This window comes from Numenius arquata, chromosome 5 (assembly GCF_964106895.1).
Source record: "Numenius arquata chromosome 5, bNumArq3.hap1.1, whole genome shotgun sequence".
NCBI lineage: Eukaryota > Metazoa > Chordata > Aves > Charadriiformes > Scolopacidae > Numenius > Numenius arquata.
The window spans coordinates 11,373,577-11,394,465 of NC_133580.1; the positions used below are offsets into that span (position 1 = coordinate 11,373,577).

Here is a 20,889-nt window from a genome sequence, read left to right on the forward strand (position 1 = left end):
TCAAATTAAGTAAGATTCAAATCAAGTAAACTACATCAGATACCTTCTGACTGTGCAACTGGAAGTATGTTTATAACAAATTATGCAGAAAAATATAAATTCAAAGCATGCATTATGATTCTGCCACTTCAACAAACAGTAAAATACTTGCTCTAAAAGAGCTTAGCATGACTGGACAATAACAGAAAGTTTGCTGTCTCAAAAGCACTGTTTGGGAAAAAGTTAATCAAATATGATATTCTTAAACAAAAGTGCCACTTGACATTGCTGTTGGACAGAGCAATGAGAAGGACACTTAAGTGTAAACACCACTTACCATGCATAAAGTGCATGTATTAATTTATATTTTACATTTACACAAAACAATTGTAGGCAGAAAGAGAAACTCATATTGCATTTACAGTTTAAAAGCTACATTGAAAGATGTGAATAATACCCTTTTGATTAAATGTGTTTTATTCCACTAACTATGGAAAACCTAGACTGTGTTTGTGGCATGAAGACCCCTTTCTACTTGCTATCTTTCCATAAGACAAAGGCATTTCTTGAAAGTGTAGGAGAGAGACACTTACTACAGCTATGAATGCTAAACAGCCCACCAATGAGTCACAGCTAAGTGGAGTGACAATACGGTGAAGATCCTATAGGCAAACCCACCACACCACATGGAAACTATCTCTTTAACATCAGATACATTAAAGAAATAGCTTCACCCATTCCTACAAGAAATATACCTTCGACTCTTCCTTGGCCATGGTACTTGATTCATAGGAAATGTAACAATATTTTCAAAAGGACAAGAATAAATCACCACAAAATATTCCAAGCTCATTTACAAACGTGAATTCATCTCAGCTTCAAAGTGACATGCTTACTACATTGATGTAAACAAGCCCAAAGCAACATTTGGTAATGCTCATTACAATGACTAGATTCAAAAGCCAAAAGAAAATTAACAGTACATCAATAACATTCAACTGTTCCACAAATATACCCCCAAGATAAGACAACATTGGCTGCATCAATCTGGAGTCGTACTCTGCAGTATTTATTAGCATAACCAATGCTAAAACCATACGGGATCTTCAGATAAAGAAAAACAGGGGGAAAGTCTAGTAGCTGGAGTTACAGACATTTAAAATCATTGATATTCACGTGTTCACACTTGTTTTACATGCATACCATTTGGGGATAGCAGGACATTTAACAGATACAAACAGTGCTCTCTTAACTTGCCTGTAGTTAAAATACTGATGCTTTTTCTTCTTTTAGTTCCAGTGCACCGTGCTGTCTTGATTACATTTCTAACGATGTCAGAGAACATATAAAATCCCTCTAATGTACAAAACTGATGAGGTGGGGAGGGAGCAGCGCTATGAACCATAATAAATACTACATACAGTTTAAAGGTACCTTTAACTTTTGTCCCCTGGGTTTCTTACATGCTTTTGGTAGTTTTTAGCAAGGTTTCTAGCAATAGAGCTGAACAACCCTGACTTGATGTCCTGAGCCATCCTCACTTCCAAGCATTTCCTTAGGAAGTGTGGTTTCACAGAATAAAGGAACCTCCAAGTCACTGATTTTCCCCAGCTCCTTTTCTGGATAACACCCAAGGCAAAGGAACGTTCTTACTCTACATTTGGTTTCTGCTGTCCAAAGGTCTCCTCCTCTGTGATGCCAATACATCTCACGGCGAACAATTTATGATCAGATAGTGACATGTGCTGCTCAATTGAAAGTCAGCATTGTGAAGCACTGTATAAAATCTACATTGTAAATCATCTGGAGTAGAAACTTAAGATAAAGAAACAACACTGGCAATATAATTAGTCATCAGAATATGTGAATCTAATTAAAATATTACTCAAAAACATCTGTTAGGGAGAGCAAGCAGCCTGAAGGAATTATTCAGTGCTCCTAGACCCATATTCTAGAAGAGCTAATTATACACAATTCCTCTTATGCTCATGTTACAAAATATTAAGTCAGGGTGCAAAGCTAGGTATGATTAAAGAAAACAAAATTAATATCTAAAATACTGAATTTCAAAAACAAGTAGTAGTCAAACCTGCATTATCTGTACAAACTAACTGTAATTTCATGTACAACTTCTCATTCCTATCCTATTTTCTATTGCAGAAATACGAAATAGACTAATATGTTTGGTTTAGCTTTCACTTTTAGAAGTCTATGAAGGCTGCACCCATAGAAAGGAGCCACTTTCTCCATGTTCTACGTTTCTTCCAGGTGGTCTGACTAAAGCTATTTGCTACTACCAATACTTCCCCCATTTGTAAGATGAGGAAATGGTAATATTTGTAACTCTGAATAATACAGATTTATGCTGATCTTCATCTTACTCCTAAGACCAAGAGGAAATGAAATACTAACAAATTTTAAAATGGAAGATAGGACTCTCGTGTAATTTAATACACAATGAACGGGTAAAAATGAAAAAAGGCCTGAAGAGGAAGAATGAGCAATCTTTTGTCATCCATGGTAGGATGACAAATTCTTAGATCTCATACTGTCAAGAAGAAATGATATTTAGATTAAACTTTGCTAGACCCTAAAAGGATAATTTGTCAGTATTTTGCACTTTTCTGCCAATCCTGTACTCATTTACTGTATTCATCCCTTCTTTTTATCTCACTTACAGTATTACAGTTTGAAATAATTGAAAAGCATTTTGCCAGCGGAAGAAAAAAGCTCTAGATATCTTTGTATTTAAACCATACTGGCTGCGAGTATAAGGAAGCAAATAAGAGTAATATGATCGTATTTATCTAGTGGCCTTAACTATAACCTTCTACGATCAGAGTTAAGTTTTCCTGTTAGCCTTATTTGGCACTGATGATGTTCCACTGGCAGCTTTCAGTAGAACATAGCAAACTTTGATGAAAAACAGGTTCCAACCGTCAGGAGCATTTACATTTTAAGACATATAAGCGAGAATTGATTATATTTCAGTATGAGTATTAAACTAAACCAACATTAAACTAAAATACATAATTTATTCATTTATTCCAGAGGATATACATATAAAATATGACTGTAGGTTGTTTCTGTAAAGCAGATTTCTGATCTTCTAATACATTTTAAATTTTAGCCAAAAGAGATGAGAAATAAAACATATTATAAACTTAATAATAGAACAACATAAATAAAACATCAAGGATAGACGCTGATTGTTCAGAATGGAAGCGTTCCCAGCAAAACACTAGTCCAGAGATGTCCTCATGTAGTATTCATGGTAAATGTTTAACAACCAAAGAGAAATTTTGTTCAGCATCCCCCTCGTCTCAAGGATTGCTGGAATTAAGAGTCAGATAATCCTCACACTTTTGCACTACAGCACTCTGAGGAAAGGCAGGTGCTTTACTGCCTATCCCATCTCATCTCTTCCCTCTGCGACAGCCTAGATAAAACCGAGTTCCCAAGAACTGCAGCAGCACTGCAACATCCTTTTGCACTGTAAAATATTTCTGGAAATACTTTTCCTGCACACTCATTACCATCTGAGGAAGTCAAAAGGACTTAAAAGAAAGAAGGAGCAATAATTTACATTGCTACAGGCTCCTTAAGCCACATCCACTATTGCTTCTGCCTAACACAGGGGAGGAAAGGCAAGTGATTTTTTTCTTTGAGCTGTAATGCCAAGTTATTCATTTCTGGGATAAAAATTAGACCTGACTGTTCTCCTTAAGCTTCCCTCTCTCCCCTCTTTTAGCTACCCATGAAAGAAAAGAAAACTGCAGGGCTAAAAATATTACCCAACCTTGTGCAAATAAACAGGTACTTTTTACTATGCTGTGGGCAAATGTAATTTGGATTATCAAATATAAAAAATATTTCTGCTATATTCTAAATACTTTTTCATTATCTATAATGTAAAATATTAAATGCTGTTTGATATTTGTCTTTAAATTAGTATTCATTGTGCTTAAAAGACAAATACAAGAAAGGGAATGTTTTAACATTATGTACTGATTTTAATATACCGTATGAAAACTGTAAAGATTAAAATATCAGATATGCAGATGCAATGCCCCTGTCAGTCAGAAAAAGTAACATAGTAATTTTAAATGGCAGAAATTTCCCCACTATACTGATAAACAACTCATCATTAGCTGAATTTCTATATATGAGCAATTTCAGAAACTTCTTAAATACTAAGGGCACAGATGCAAGACACTCATGGTATTACAACTGAGGTGGTGTTACAGTGCTTAGAGGAGCATCTCACACCTACCCAGAGCAACTCAGATGACTTACGTGCTTCCTTTGAGACAGTAACATTTCCAAAGGAACCTCTCTGAGGTTAACAAAGGCATCTTACACTCTTAACAACTGCAGCAGAGCAGTTACAATGTCAGTGTATACTCCAATGCTCCCCAAAAGGCATCGTGATGTTACTGCAGAGATTCATGCGCTTCCTTTGACGCTGAGGAGGCTGCTTTGAAAAAGCAGCAGACGCAACACACATATAAATGCCATCTAAACACTAGAAGAAAAAAAACCACAGCAGAAGCAAAGGAAGTCTTTTATTAAGGGAAGATTAGTGGCCCTTTTCTGTCAAATATCTGAGAGTATCATATCCCAAGTATCTGACAAGCTACAGTAAACTCCCGAAGTTGAAGGAATTTCACCACTGGGGCTTTGCATTTTGTTTAAGTGATGAGGTTGCCTTAGTCTATTAGGTGACTAAAATCATCCAACAGACAGGACCGTACATGCACATTTTTATTGTACATGCCACAACAAAGAGGCAAAGCAAAGCACAAAGAATGAAGAGAAAAATATTAAATGGCACAGAAGGAATGGGATTAAGACTGATGTTTATATTTCCAAGGCTACTTACACATAATTGACTTAATTGCTCTACTTGCAAATAAGTAACTAAATTTCTTAATTGCACCATTGCAAATAGAGAATGACAGGACAGGAGCTAATGGAAATACTTCAGATATTTCAGCCACCATTATTACAAACACAATACTGCACAGAGTCAGTCACTTGCATACTTATTCTCAGAACATGTATTGTTATTATAATGTAGTTGTTGGTAATAATTTCCTGGAGAAATGAGAAAGACAGAGATCAGCTTAATGCCTAGCTTGTTTACAAAATAACAGTAAATAACAGCAACATTAATCCCAATGCTCTCACTTTCTTGCATTAAACACAAGCCTTTTATGAAGAGCCAAATTGAAGCCTAATTTAAACAGGTGTGAATTCACAGTAGGTCTATTGACACACACCACAAATTAAATCAGAACCTTGTCCTTAGCTAAATCCTCCCCATGTTTGGATAACTAAAGCATTCACAAAGCTGCGTTTCTCATACAGCGTCAGCGATTCCAGTATTTCTTTTACTAACTAAGCATCTTTATCCCTTTAACAGATACTGTTAAGATACCGAACTTGAAGTGCAAAGAGCTGAGGTAACTTGCCCAAAAGTCACCTATCTGCCCAGCAATCAAAGTGAAAAAACCCCAGAGATTTAGGGAGAGTCAAAAACTCTGCTAAATGGACCACTGCTCCCAGAGTATAAAACAAATACTTAAGTGAATTATACAAGATTAATCTTACATGCTTCTATGTCATTAAACTCAACTTTGATCTGTAACCTACTGATTTCTCTACCACATCCACTTATTAATATATAGCCAATATTATTATTCTATCTTTGCACTCTGCTGTTTAATTCCATTGATATTATTAAAATTACTGTTCCAAACAGAATCTGATCCTGTACACTGATGTTGAGAAAGAAGTTTCCCAATAACTTCTCGTGGGAAGAGGACACAACTACATTTTTTCATAGCTGTTTTTTCCCCTCTATTGCTTTGTTTTTCAAAAGACAAATTATGTTATTAAAAAAAAAAAAATCCCCTGGCTAGATCTTAAGCACTAGAAAGCTATATTCCATGACCAGTCTAGTGGTATTTCAGCCTGTACTAATACCCTAATTTCTTGCCTACAAATGTCAAAGAAGCTGTTGTGAACTATAGCCAATGCCTAGTTGGCATAAAATAAAGGAACTGAACATGTATTTGCCTCCAAGACTGAGTGTGCATTTCACAGTACACTCATCAAGTACTTGGAATCCAGTATTCTGCTATTGGTTCTCACTACTTAGTAGAGAGAGAATAATTGCAGAAAAAGACCTAAGTACGTGTCAGGAGTAAGCCAAGCAAGTCAGCCTTTAAAGCGCTTCAAAACAATCTGACAACCTGAAACTGGTTAAAAATTGTGTTATTGTAGAAATGGCTCAAGTTCTGTACTAGCTCTCAGGTGAGAGGCAGTAGCTAAAAGTAAAAGAGTTGATGGTTTTGCAAGCAAGTCAAATGTGGCTCAAAAATGGCTTATCGCATGAATGCATTTGAGGTAAAATTCATCGCTTCACAGCTGCACAGACATCCTGTAAAGCAAAATGTTAAGAAGTGCATGAACTACTTCTTTAACAGGGAAGAGTATATGGATACAAAATGGAGCATAGTTTCCTTATTAGTACACCAGCTAGTGTGGGATGCAGATCCGTGTCACATCATATAGTTTTAGATACATGTCTAGATGTAGATCAGGGTTGTGCCCTCTCATGGACCATAGCTTTACTCCAGAAAAATAACTAAATAACTAAATAAATTTGCCAGCTCAGTAATCTGGCAGACTAAACCACTGAACTTAATGTTCTGATATGCTGCAATGACTGATACTATTGTTTCAGTGAACTGAGGGTAAATGCAGTCTTCTTCAATAGAATAAAGTAACTATTTTTGATATTGTTATTCTGTAGTTTTTCTGTCTGAAATTTACGTTCATTTATTGTAGAGTAACACTGTTTACATTTAAATAGAGCTATTTATACCATACCAGAGATAAGCAATGATCCCCAAGAAATTGGTCATTACTTGCAGTTAATATATATTTTGCTTAGCCTCAGGCAAAGCTGAAGGCAGTTTGTGCACTAATAGGCTGTTATTAGTTGCCATTAACATTGACAACGCTAATTTAAATAGGAATGTTGGTGTTTCACGCAATCTGTTCAACGCTGCCAAAACAACCGGGGTATGTTTAAATAGTGATTATCAGACTTGGTGCATCTATGAAAGAAAATAATCCTCAAATAAATTCTCAAATTGGGCTACTCAGAATACATAATGAAATATACATTCTTTGTCAGGGATCCTCCTGCTAGAGCTTTGAATGAATATGAGAAATTCAAGGAATGTCTAACCAGAATAAAATTTGCAAAAGTATATTTGCTTCAGATCAACATAAAGCAAAAAAATGTTCTGAAAACAGGTCTACCAGAGTCTACACACATCATTGTCTCAATGTCACCACAAAAAAAGCTGTTCTGCATTTGTAGCAGAATTGTGTTTATAGAGGAAAAAAAATAATCCCAATGACAAAAACCAACTGATCTTTTCAAAACACAGAGAATAACAGCAATTAGTTTTTGCAAACAATGCAACAACTGTATCTTCCTCATTAAGTTTATTCCAGTTACAAATAGCTGTGTTCACATGGCATTTGGTCAACCCTTTGAAAGTCAGAATTTCTAAATACCTATTTTTACAGCAATCAAACAGTATCATGGAAACTAGCATTTAATGAACTTCCAGCAACTGATCTTATGTGCTCACCCATTTTCACAGCACAGAAATTACTGGATGGCACAACGAAAGTCTACTTCCATGGCAGGAACTGAGAAGGATAAATGCAACACTTGTGGCTCTCTGGTAAAGCCCCTGGCACAAATGACTGCATAGAAACACAAATGTGTCCTATCTATTACTTTGTTTAAGTAGAGATTTATGAACTTATTCATTCAAAGAGTGCTTTGTTACTGAATGCTAACCCAGACGGAAAGCATGCTGCTCTCTGGATCAGGAATCTTGACTATGAACTTACTTTTGAAGTACTAGATAATATAAATGAATACAGCTTGAATCATCATTATCTTCAAATTTACCCACGTTAACTTTCAAGACTGTAATTATTATAATGACTCAGTGCCACAGGAAGCACTGATACCTGCTCTGTTGACCCTGCCAGGAGACAACTAAACAGTTCAAATGAGCTTGGGCTCTCAGTTTCTCTCTCTTCCAACTTACTCCTGCCTCACTTTCCTCTTCCAATTATTCGGTTAAAATTTGCATTCAAGTACCTAGAACATGAATCCCTGATTAAAAGATTCTTATAAAGCTTACAAAGAACCAAATAATAAAGTCACATGCAAAAGGACTACTCTGTTCTATTGTAGACCATGCAGAAAATGAGTTTAAATTGATTAAAATCGTTCTCTGAGAAAACATTTAGAAGAAACCACTCCATTCTTTGTTGGTAAAGCACATTGATTATGCGTCCCTGTCTTAACGACACTTGATCCATGGTTCCAGCCATGTAGGACGATGAAGGTAACAAAAGCATTTCCTTTATTACCTACAATAATTTTCATCTATAGCAAGATGACTTATTTAGTCCAACTTGTACCGCTAGCAAAACATCATGAATACCCAGCTGTACCACTGCATTCCAGACTGAAATACATAACTCCGTTATGTGCCTAATCTGCTTTGAACACATCCCAGCATCTTAAAACATAAATGACCACGTGTATCTCTTAGTCTGAACGGTACAAGTATGCACATTTCTCTTTCTCGGGTAGTATTCCCTTTAAACCATTTTCACAGTTAAGGGCCAACCAGTTCCAGGCAGACCAGATTCATTTCCTTCAGCCACCATCAAAAACCAAATGTCTTTGGAAAACACACAAAAAAACCCCCAAGCCCAAACAAGACTCCCCTATGCATGCATAACAACGCTTTAAGAGAGTGGGTCCCACACGGAACGTGGCAGAAGCAGGAAGCAAGAAGGTAGGCATCCACTGATCATTGGGCAAATGGGGTGGCATCTGAAAATTAACTGGTTCTAGCAACATGATACAATGGGATAGCACAGAACGCTTAATCCTCAACGGAGTATTTAATCAAAAACAAGCTGTGCACTAAAACTTTTTTTTAAACTCATGTAGATAACACCTAATGTCTTTGAACCTATAATTGGACATTATCATTGGTATTGAAAAACATGCAGATTAAATTATAATTAAATTACCATCTTTGTATTTGACAAATTTAAAACACGTAACTATAGAAATGACATCATGACTGAACTTTCTTTCATCTTATGACTATAGATCTACTGAAATGTATCACTGTCAATACTGAAATGTCAGTCTGCCACTTTCACTGGTTCCCCTATCTCTTATCCAGTAAAAAATACATACTTAACTACATTTAGACCTGCCATAACATGTAGCTATTAAACACAGAAATTAAAATATGAGCTAAGCTTGTTAAGCATGATACATTTGTTTACTTACTACACTCTTTAAGGAAACATTTATAGCAGGATTTCATCAATTTTGATGCAGAAATAAAAAATTATTAGTGGCACCTGTGTTACTTAATCAAATACACTTAAACACACTAAACCATAAGAAAAGAAAATAAGTAAGAAGATCCTGAAAGAGAAAAAATATTTAAAAAAAAAAAACACCAAAGAAAACCAAAAATTCCAGGTTGTCTTTCTGAAGTCACCTGCCTGTAGAGTCTTAAAGCTATGCGCAGGAGCCAGCACATGCAGGATCCTTCTATACAAATGTGATATAGATGTAGATATATAGAGATTTATTTTAGAATCTAATTCATAGGCCACTAAACTCAAATGATAATGTCCTATGGCATAAAAATGGAGAATGTGGCAAAGTAATTGGTCTCTAGAAGAGTGACGTTTTAACAAAAACAGTTTCATTTTTTGTCTGATTTTCCATCTACCCGATAAGTACAATGCACATACCAAACAACCCTTTGACAGCTTTCATATAGTACAGAGACCTAAGAAGGAATGCGGAAAAAGAAACAAAATAAAAAAGAAAAACAAAAAGAAAAAAAGAGAGAAATAGAGGAAGACAGTTTCAAATAAATTGCTACTTCTATTCAGTACATTAGATGCATTTCTTTATTACCATTCTCCCCATCAGACTTCCTTTCATGGTCAGTGTCAGTGAGGGACAATGCTGAGTTTGCCCGGCTTGACAAACAGGAGCTGTGTTCCGATTTCATCCCCGTCATCCACATCCTCAGGGCATGATCTGGCGATGCACCACCTTCTGTTTCAGTATCCATATCTGAGCCCACCTCTAGTGGGTAACTGTGCTCGGCTACACCATGTAAATCTGTTTGATAGCCAGAGCACAGAATATGGGGAGTCTCACAGAATTCCATGTCTGGAAGAGACAAAAGTTCAGAAAAAAAATTTAGAAGTGAAAAGCAATATACTTTGATTTTCTTTTGGAGAATCTATTTTGAGAATGAATATTTTTAATACTATTAGAAGACTTTTTTCGGTCAGTGACTCACTCTGCTATCTAATTACTATAATACAACTAAAAAAGCATAACTCTGTAAAATACACAATACTGCACTGTAATTGTGCCTTTTTGTCTGATAGAAATATATTATGGCTCAAATGTGTACACACCCACACACTGATAGTGGTACATCAACTCACACCTGAAGGGAGTTCTTTCAAATAGAGATACTTACTTGTTTTTTGCCAGAAAGGCAACAGCTCTAAAATTAATCTCAATTTTTTTTTATCATAGGGGAAGCATAGCAAATTGGCAAATAAGGAATCTATAAAATAAAATTTGAAATATTTGGTTAATCACATAAGACAAAGAAAGGGTACTTACCATTGGCTTGCTCTTTGAGAGTGCTGTCCTTGCATATTCACACCAGTGGGTTTTGGTTCTCCAGTGCTGGTGACCTACAGGAACTTCCTAGAAGAGCAGTGACTACTAGGACTGTACAAGTGCCATCTTATGACACCAAGTGATCGGAGATTTAAAGAGTTGTACAGTGCTCAACACTTCAGTTGTTCTTACTAAACACCGCAACTGTAGGGCAGTAGATATCCAGGGACAAACAGAAGGAGGACAGGACCCATAACGTGAATATGCAGAGGAAACATTCTCGAAGAACTACAGGTAAGTAACAGACATCAGAAAATTACAACTTCCCTTTGAGGTAGCCTCTGCATATTCTCACTTGTGAGAATCCAATTACAAATGCAACTCCCAGGGAGTAAGACAAGGAGTTCTAATTAAATAAAGATTACAGAACTGCACTCCCTAATTGAAGATCAGACCTAGGATGCCATCTTAAGAGACTAAATACAATATCAAACACGCATACAGCATTCTTTCAATTTCTAGAAAAGAAAAATTAGAGACAAGTAATTGATAGAGACTGAGGACAAATACTCTCTTCTACTGTCATCCTAACTAAAACTTTAATTTGCCATACTAATCCACTTACCAGCCAGTGAGAGGAATGGTTCTTACTTTAAGCACGCTCTCCAAAATAACAAAAAGCCCTGGTATTTTATTGAAGGTATCGACCAGAATCTATAAACCAAATGCTAAACTAGAATATGCTGAGGTGGCTCAATTTTTAGATCATCTATCTCTGTATACCTTTGCCATCAAAACATTCCTGAAGGTCTCAGTTATAGTGACAGCCCACATGGGCTGGCTTTCAGCTCAGGGAATAGCAACAGCTTTTCTAGAGGGCAGGGGAAGAAGGTGGGCAGCAAACAGAAAGCAGCCATGGCCTCACTTCTCTATGCAAGAGTCCTGGAAGGTCACCCTGTCTCCCTGGTGTTGCCAACAGCACCAGCCAACATTGTTCCTGCTCCTTTTGGAGCAGCAAGACCGATGTTAAGGTCCTCCAGAGTGCTCCATCACTACTCTGATCTCTTCCCCTTGTTCACAGGAGGAGGACTTGATCTCAGCCCTACACCTGAGAAGCTGCAACATATGCCACCTTCACTAGCTCTGTTCTCTAAGTCTCTCAAATATCTTGGGGTGGACTATGAGGTTTGATGGAGATGGCAAGGAGAAAATAGCCAAGACACTGGGAAGCAGCTGTGTAGTTTCTGCAGTAGAGAGAATATTTGGCATTTGAACTTTATCGACCATTACAATTCAATGTTCTTCTTGCTCTCTGAGGCCTGTGTAAAACTGACACTTGGCTGATTGGTAGAAGGAAGGAGGAAAAGTAGTTCAAGGCAGTACTTGTGGATACAAGCTGAGACTGGATGCTACTGGTTCTCAGTCCTACACAAATACTTGCATAAGAGACTCTGAAACTTATAAGACCCTCTGGAAAACACTCTCCTTCCCCTATGGCTAAGTTGGTAAACACAAAACATTCAGTCTTCAAAGAAGGCCCATTTTTCTGAGATTTTCAAAGCTCACGGGGCATGGGAGACACAGAGGTAATCTCACAGAAAGTTACTGGATATAACTAAGTACAGTGCTGCTCATACAATGCCCTATTTTTACGTACTGTTTTAATTATGTATTATATCCACAACAAAGCTCCACTTGGTTGAATTCGACAGCTCGGACCAAATCTTTGTACAACACGAAGAGTGCAGATATCGAAGTTGGATCACAGCTGCATTACACTCCTAGCTTCTACTCTCTTTTTGACCACATGAAATGAATACAATCACCTTTATACACCATATGGTTCCAAACAGTGCACATCAATTCTTATTTTTTCTTTATCAAATTCAAAAAGGACTTGAACATAAACTGAAAATTAAAAAGCCAGCAACAGTCCCAGATTACTAACCCAGAGCCTGGTATCAATGACATACAGAGTCATATAAATCATATAAACAGGCTGATTCCACCCCACCCTGAAAGGACTACATTGTTCATTTAAATGGAGGTTGTGGATGCCACTATTTCACCAAACATTTTTCAGTAACAGAGGTGAGCCAATGCTTTCTTGTGAAACACCTGATTTAAAGTTCTGCTTAACTGAGCTGTGCTACTATACAAAAGTACACAGGAGTTTCGCTCCACGTACTGCACCTGTGCTCTGAAAGAAAGGTGAATCTTGCAAGCAATGAGCTAGCTTGTCCTGTGCAGAGGTACAGTCCAGATTGTACAGTCCATCAAAAATTTATGTCGGTTAACACATGCTCTAGCAGATGACATAAAAAAAGAGGAATAAATGTATACTGCCATTTAAAGAAGTATATTATCAAAGAAAATTAAGATTTAGCTGCTAAAACCATATAAAATGCAAGGAAAGTAAATTAGGCTTATACCTTAGGACAGTTGTATTTAAAGACACTAGCAGGTCTTTAGCACTTCTCATAAGGACTAATGAGAAGGTAGTTCGAAAGGGGGATATTTTCTTGATGTACATCAAGAAAAATTTATACTGAAAAAACACACTTAATTCTTTCCTCGTTAAATGAGAGAGCCAACAGGATTAATTATTAGCCGTAATACTGGTCTCAATTTTGACTGAGGCCCACACTGTACAAATAACCTCCCATGAATCTGCCCCACACCTGTCCTTTTTTTTTTTAATAAATTCTCTCAAAAAGCAGTATTATTCTTATTATTTAACTTAGATTTCTGTAAAGTATTACAGCAACACAGAGTTCTTAGATTATGTCTCTTTCAATTAAATTGTACTTTGTGATCTCAAGAAGCATTTTCTGAACCTCCTTCCCCTTCAAAGCAGATTTCTACTTATTTTTACTAGCTGAGGAACTTCCCCATAATTACAAATCTTCTCATAACTTCATGAACCATGTCAGCTGTTGCCAGGTCCTCAGGGAGCGAGGATGCAGGCACTTCTCTACACGGATGTCCACTCCAGGCATATGTCTGCCCCTAGCAGCCTGGAGCCCACGTCCTCTTTGCAATGGCATATGCCAAGGGGAAAATTCATCCCAGTAAATCTCACAAATGCTAATTAGATTACACATGTTTAAGCAGCACAAAATTTACCCTTCAGTCTATAAGTTAACTCAAAACGTAGCAGCTAACATATTCAACATTTGAGTTAATTTTTTTTTGGTGGAACAAAAGAAAGCGACCTTTTTATACTATAACTCATATTCAACTGAAGTCTAACACAATTATATTGCCTTAATGGTCTCTTTCTTAAGTATACAAGCCTTTGTAGTATTTTAAATCCCACGGGATGCATCTTCTGAAAAGCACTTAAAATGCCAAAAGCGGCTGGTTTTAGTCTGCGCATCTAACCTTCTTACCTAAAATACTACATATTTCCACAAGGAGATAAAGTTCAAGTGTGGATTTATGATAGATTTAGTCTTACCAAAAAGATACAGTCACAAGAGAAATGAGGGAACATTAATATGAAATTTAAGTTTTTGCATGAACTGTGGACAGAGAAAAAAGGTTGCAGTTATGAAAGTATATAGAAAATCATGATGGGATTTTCACTTCTGGAGCCTTGTGGTGCCTGCTGTAATGCAACTGTTAAAAAATACAAGAATTTTATCCCTCACTGATATTAATTTCTTTTTACAAAAAGTAATGTATAAAGACATGTAAATATATAATGATCAAGAAAAGGAAAGACGTCTGGGTGCATTAAAAAAAATACATAAGTATTTCAATTAACAGATCCTTTTCTTTCTACCTTTAAGCAACTTAATTTTCCTGAAAAATCTCTTCAGAGATGAGCAGTTAATGGGAAGCTTTACATCACTGGCCAATGGTGCCTTTGCTATTTAAGGTGATCATATTGATGTGAGAACTAGGCAGCTGAACAGGCAGCCAGCTCCAACACTGCTCCAACTTTGGTCACCAACAGAGACCTATTGAAAACTCCAGATACACATGCCAAGTATTTATTTACTGCAGCATCAATTTAGTCACCAGTACAGTTAGCAACTTACGGGTAGGATTTTCACGCATATACAAAACATTTATACCATATATATATATATAAAAAAAAAAAATAGACCTTCAGGACTATTTCACTGTCCTTTGCATAGCCAGGAATAACTGTGTGACAGCTACTCTTTCTGCAACTCTATCTTTTCCAGCACAGGCAAAAAAACCGAAACCAAACCTAAATGAAAGACCACAGAGGTCCTGCTTGTCAATTTAGTATTTCTGCAAACTTAGTGGACTTGCAGGACTTGTGGAATTTCCAGGCTGTTGCCACTGGCCAAGAATTTTACTAATTTCAAACAACTAACTGGGAGAGTAAATAAATACTTATTTCAATAACTAAATGTTTAAAATAAAGAGAAGACTGTCCAAACAAAATAGATAGAAGAGAATCACAAAACTAGTGTATAAACAGAGATTAGCATAAAGAACCTTACTTTCCAATTTTCCTATTCCCTTATGGAAAAATGCTATTTTGTATTAATAAGAGAATGACAAATAATACTTATTTAAATTACTTAATCGACCTATCTGTTCAACTAGAGAAAGAGCTTACAGAAAAATATAAATTATTTATAAATTGCAATAGTGTGACAAGTTGCTATTATGTGCCTTTTATGAGCCCTACCATATGATTAAGCAATTCCGACTTACATATTTTAAAAGTCTCTTTAAATATCATAGATTCACAAATTTATTTTATCCTTTATTCTTGGTATGACATAGTTCTTACTCTGAGGATGCTCCCCACCCAAACACACACAAAATCAATTCTCCAGACAAAAAATGGACAAATTGCTCTGTCTCTGCAGATGTAAAACTATGGTGGAGCCGAGGTAGCTCAAAGGCAAGGAGAAAATATCAGTGTCTTGGAAGTTTAAATCCATGGTACTTATTTTGAGCTGGTCTCCTTCTTCTTTCATGCTGGAGGTTATTTGAGAATACTGGGAACATCAGAGTCTGGGGGGCAGATCTGATGGAAAGATCCTGAAAAATAATGGAAGGAATTCCAAAAAGGCAAATAATATCCCTTAACCTGAATAATGTAATGTTTACCTTAGTTACCAAGCTGGTGTCTGAAGGAATGGTAACCGGAATGCAGAGGAGAAACCACCTAGCCATGCAGTTTTGAGGTTGGTGTAGGGTTTGGATTTTCTAGCACTACACTGAGGATTTATGCATATTGTTTCACGCTGAATTTACACCAACGGTTTAACCAGGAAGTATATTGTATGTGTTTCAAAACAAGAAGAAAGGCAGAGCAGCTACTTATGCCATAAGAGACTCGGAGAGAGAAGGGGAGGGAGGGAAGGAGAGAGGAAGAAATGTAAATCAAATGGGGAAAAGTGAAGTTCACATTCATTTTTGGAAACAATACGTATGCACCCTCCTAAATGAGAAATTTTGAGGGCTATTGAGCACTCCGCTAAATTCAGTGTGTTCAATGGCCCTTAAAATTTCTCATTTCTCACCTGAGGACTATGGTTTACTGGCTGTACACTGGACTTAAGAATTAAATGGGCAGAGATCTTAAGCTACTTCATAAAGTCATTCATGTAACACAACCTGCTAGATAACTTTGTGAATGTCTTTGTCTGTTTCCATTTCATTTAGTCTAAGATCTTATTTGTTTCCATGTTGAGAACATGCCACATCTTTCCTAGGACAATATAATTCAAAGACATTAAACTTCAGTAACCATTCATATGAAAATCACTGAGGAAGAAGCCAAAAAATCAATTAATTTGCAAAACCACATTACATTGAATATTAATTTGCTTTAGAAATTTCATGTTTATCACCAATTACGCTGTTATCACAGCCCAAAACAAATTCAGCTGCATTTATTCTAATAAAAAAAAAAAAAAGATAAACCTATTAGACATAAGCTGCACATAAAAGATGCCATTTGTGTTCTTGCACTTATGTATCAAATGCATCATATAATATGTTTTCTTTTACTGTATTTCAGCTTTTCCTTGCATTCCCTTATCTATGGACTTCATTTTCTTACAGTAATCTCCAGTTACCACCAGAGATGCTAGAAAGTTAAAAATAACAGTAATAACAAATAAAGGAGGACTAAAAGAAGAAAAAGAGTACACTATAAGACTAAGGAGTTTCATGAAATTTGCAGATTAGGCAGCTAAGGGATTAGGAAAGGAGGTTGCACTTTCAGGAAACTCTTTGGCTTGTGAAATTTATGAGAAAGAAAAACTCTTTATTGCTCAGGTCCTTCCCCAGAGGAACCAGAGGATGAGGTTCCAACCTATGCCTCATGGCAAATATCTTTCTAGTCTCTTCTTCAAACTTAAAGCAAGAGGGCAGGAGCAGACTGAACTTATTTTTAAAAATGCTCCTGGAGTTCTCAGATATTAATTTCTAATTTTATTACTATTAAAATCAACATGAATACAAAAATGTGCTTCTCAAATTCTGCATGGAAATCACACTGATCCTATGAGGACATAGACAAACTTTCTCTCTCTCCAGAAGTGGAATATTCTTTTTGTAGATCACTGGAAATTTTTAATGTTACAGATCTTGTTTTCCAAGAGTAATTAGCAAGATGCCAGAGAGAAGGCTTTTGGAGCTACAGTGTGGACGCAGTGGGTCTCGGTTTAATTCAGGAAGAAACACTGCCATTATAAAATTGACTAGGAATTTAATTCTTCAAGTTTAAATACACTGTAAGTATTGCTGGCTATAGCCTTTCCTATTCCTGAAGTGTGGCTTTATAAGGTAAAGTACCACAACATTCTGTTAAAGAGAAATTTCTATTGCAGGGACTCATAAATATCTCCCCTTTAATTAATTTTACAGTCATAAAACCATAGTGAATGCCAGGAGTTAGCATTTAACCTAACTTTCTGATAAAGGAAACCTACTTAATCTCAAATAATGACCACACTAACTCTACCCTACTAAAGGCAAGAGAAAAAAAAATATATCTAATTATCACAGATGAGAAAGAACCTCAATATCATTTGTGAGGATAAATGAAGTTCTTCTAATAGTACAGTTGAAATAGAGTTTGAAAAAGCTTGTCTTAAAATACATTCAATTACAATTTCATTCTCCATATGCAAAAATCTATTAGGAAATTAATAATTTTCAAGAAAAAGGATTTTATGTTTCAAAAAATGCTATTCTAAGAATTAAGAAAAGCATTAAAATTTTCTTTCAAATATTTTAAAGGTTCCTTGGTTCTGAAATAGTTTTTCAGTTACAAGTTTTGGCATTTGCATATGTGTTTCAGGGAAGCAATAGATAATGGATCCCTTCTTCTCATTAAATTTTCAAAATTAAAGCTAGCTACTGCCATAGGCTGTAAGTTTTTCTTAAGTTTTTTTTTGTTTTTCTTTTTAGAAAACAAGATAAAACCCTCACAAAGGACAGCAGAACTCTGAATCAAATAATCTAGAGCAGATTATCTAACTTTTCTCTTTCAAAGAGTTTCATTTGTACAAATAGCCTTCCTCAAGATTAACCACAGTGTGAAACAGTGGAGTACTGCTAATTTTAGTCCAGTATGTTTACAATTCTTAACAAGGAAAGTTAATGTTGTGGCTCTAACTTATTTCAAAGTCTGTATGGCACTTGAGAAAGACTGACAATTATTAGACAGAGTGTAAGCCATACACTAAGATTCTTCAAAGTGAAATTGCCCTCAGACTATTGCTATATCCCTATAAACTTGAATTCAGCTCAGAGATGCTCTTCTGGTAGTACTTTCTGAATGCAGTTACGTTTAAAGCAGAATCACTTTCATTCAAACATCAGTCTTGGATGTTTCATGACAGGTATCACTTTCTAATAGAACTTAAGTTGGAAATAATGAAATTAAGTTCTACAAACAGTTTTGATTCTGGTTTATAAAATATTTTTAAAACATACCTTTTGTTTCTAAAAATACTTAAATTGTTTCTCTTGACATGAGCATCAGAGTCTTTTTTAAATAAAAGATATGCGATGCAGGTATCTTTATAAATTTCACTGACTTAGTGTTAGAAGGCAACACATTTAAAAATCCAGAAGTCTAAAATCTGATTTAATTTGCAGTGTTGTAAATCCAGCTGTGAATTCTATGAAGCCAGTGGGCCGGGTAAAGAAGGTAGCACTTAGACTTCAGTGTGACTGTCTCAAAATAAGCATCTGGCAAGTGCATTTCTTCGTGATGATGGAAATAATTTTAGAAAGCTGTTATCAACAGAGATTTACCAGAAACATTCTCCTTTATTGATGGAATATTCAACAGACCTGAGGCACTCAGACCACAGATGCCGCTCGAAAAGAACGGTCAGAGTAACTCAGTTCCTCACCTCAACTTTCACCAAAACTAGGAAGCTCTAATATAATTTTAAAATTGCTTAAGAGAGTATCTAGAATACTACTACTACCCAATTTCCTTTGAAGTGACATGAATGGAAGGCAGAGAATAAATGGAGGCAGGTTGGAGCAGAGGAAGGCAGTTTGTATCACCCTGTGCCAGTTTCAGTGAACACTCAGGGAATGAGTTCTTCCAGATACGGAACAGTGCAAGTGAGAGAACGGCTTTTGCAAGACTGTACTGACCAAGTTGCACTTGTTCACATTCGAACTGACATGTAAAAAATACTGAAAATTGTATTTGCAATGAAGCAGGTGTTACAGAGAAGTCTAGGCACCTAGAGGCAAAAGTCCTTAAAGGAAGGAGTGACGAGTGAGACAGTCCACAGCATCACCTCGTGTGGTCACAGAACGAACGGAGAGCAGTGCCCTGTGCGTAAGAGCACCAAGACCAGTCACTGCCATCGCTGTGCTGCCACCATAGAAGCAAAGAAAACAGAAGCAACAGCCTCTCCTAGGGCATGAGGTCCCATCAGCTGCTCTCAGCAAGAAGCTCTTGGCCTCAGTTGGAAGCCCAGCTGCAGGACCCTGCAGCCCACAACTCCCCTTCACCAGCCCCTCAGAGCCAGGGTACAGCCACCTTCATGGCACAGCATGAGACATTCTGTTTGACCTTTTTTATTTTGATCTCAGGGGCCAAGAAGGTTGTATGTGAATGGCAGATCTACATTGTATTTAACCTTTTACAATTACTCAGTCATAGCAGTAAGTTGCAGTAATCAGTTTTGAGGTTGATAAGGCTTTCGTTTCCTCTCAAACCTCCGCAAGCAGAAGGGTTATGAAAGCTAACAAGCAACCAGGACATTTGGGAAAATTGTGTGTAGAGAAGGAGGGTGCTGCTTGGTCCATGTTCCACCACCCCCAAGCACAGGGCTGGGCCAGGATGGAAAAAGGTGAAGCAGGAAGACGAGATTCAATGTAAGCCACCACGCCCCTCCTCAGACAGGATTAGCATATGCATTCTTTCCTTTGCGCTTTGAATCTGATCAAAATCCAGAGCAGAAAATGGCTAACAAATCAAGAGAAAAAGCTGCCAGTGAGAGACAAGAGACAGCAGTAGCAAGAGTGAATATTTTTGTAAATCTTGACAGACACTCCTGACTTTGATGGGTGAACTATTTGCTGTGATTTTTGGTAAGTCAGGAAGCATAATGAACCAGAACAAGTATTACATATTACTTTGGAAACATAAATGCTTGACCCTTTCTGGTTACTCAGGTAAAAACCTAACAAATTCCAGTGCAAGCTTCCAGTGTCATCAAGTCTGCTGTCACAGCAAGCAGACACACACAAACTGCCAGCCAACCTCTTGAGACCTTGGGGATCAACACCACAAATGCTGTCAATCCTGAAAGTACATCTGATACCTCTTCCCAAGCACACATAGCTAAAAAGACTGCCTAATGGAGCCAAAATTTGAATTTTTCATCCATTGTTTTCTTGGTGGGACATCTAACATCTGCAGAATACTTTATCTGATTTTATACTTTATATATACTTACACGTGTGAAATATTTGATATACATAAGCATAGACATAGAAGTATATAAATATAGAACTTGTAGGATCTTAAAATAACTGAAATTGGAAAGAGTTTTGGCAGTCAATAGCATCATCTCAAAGGAGGGCCAAGTTAGACCAGGTTGCCCAGGGCTCTTAATGAAGAGTATCAGAGTCCGTCCACAGAG

The 20,889-nt window shown here is 36.6% G+C and overlaps 1 protein-coding gene across 2 annotated transcripts in view; it reads right to left on the reverse strand.

The window, feature by feature from the left end:
• The window catches only part of TENM1 (teneurin transmembrane protein 1), a 249,015-nt gene that overhangs the window by 210,536 nt on the left and 17,590 nt on the right, over window positions 1–20,889 (reverse strand). For both annotated transcript variants that reach the window (XM_074147706.1, XM_074147705.1), the window contains exon 2: window positions 10,040–10,300. In XM_074147706.1, the coding sequence (XP_074003807.1) occupies window positions 10,040–10,300 (261 nt within the window). The remainder of the gene's footprint in view (window positions 1–10,039; window positions 10,301–20,889) is intronic.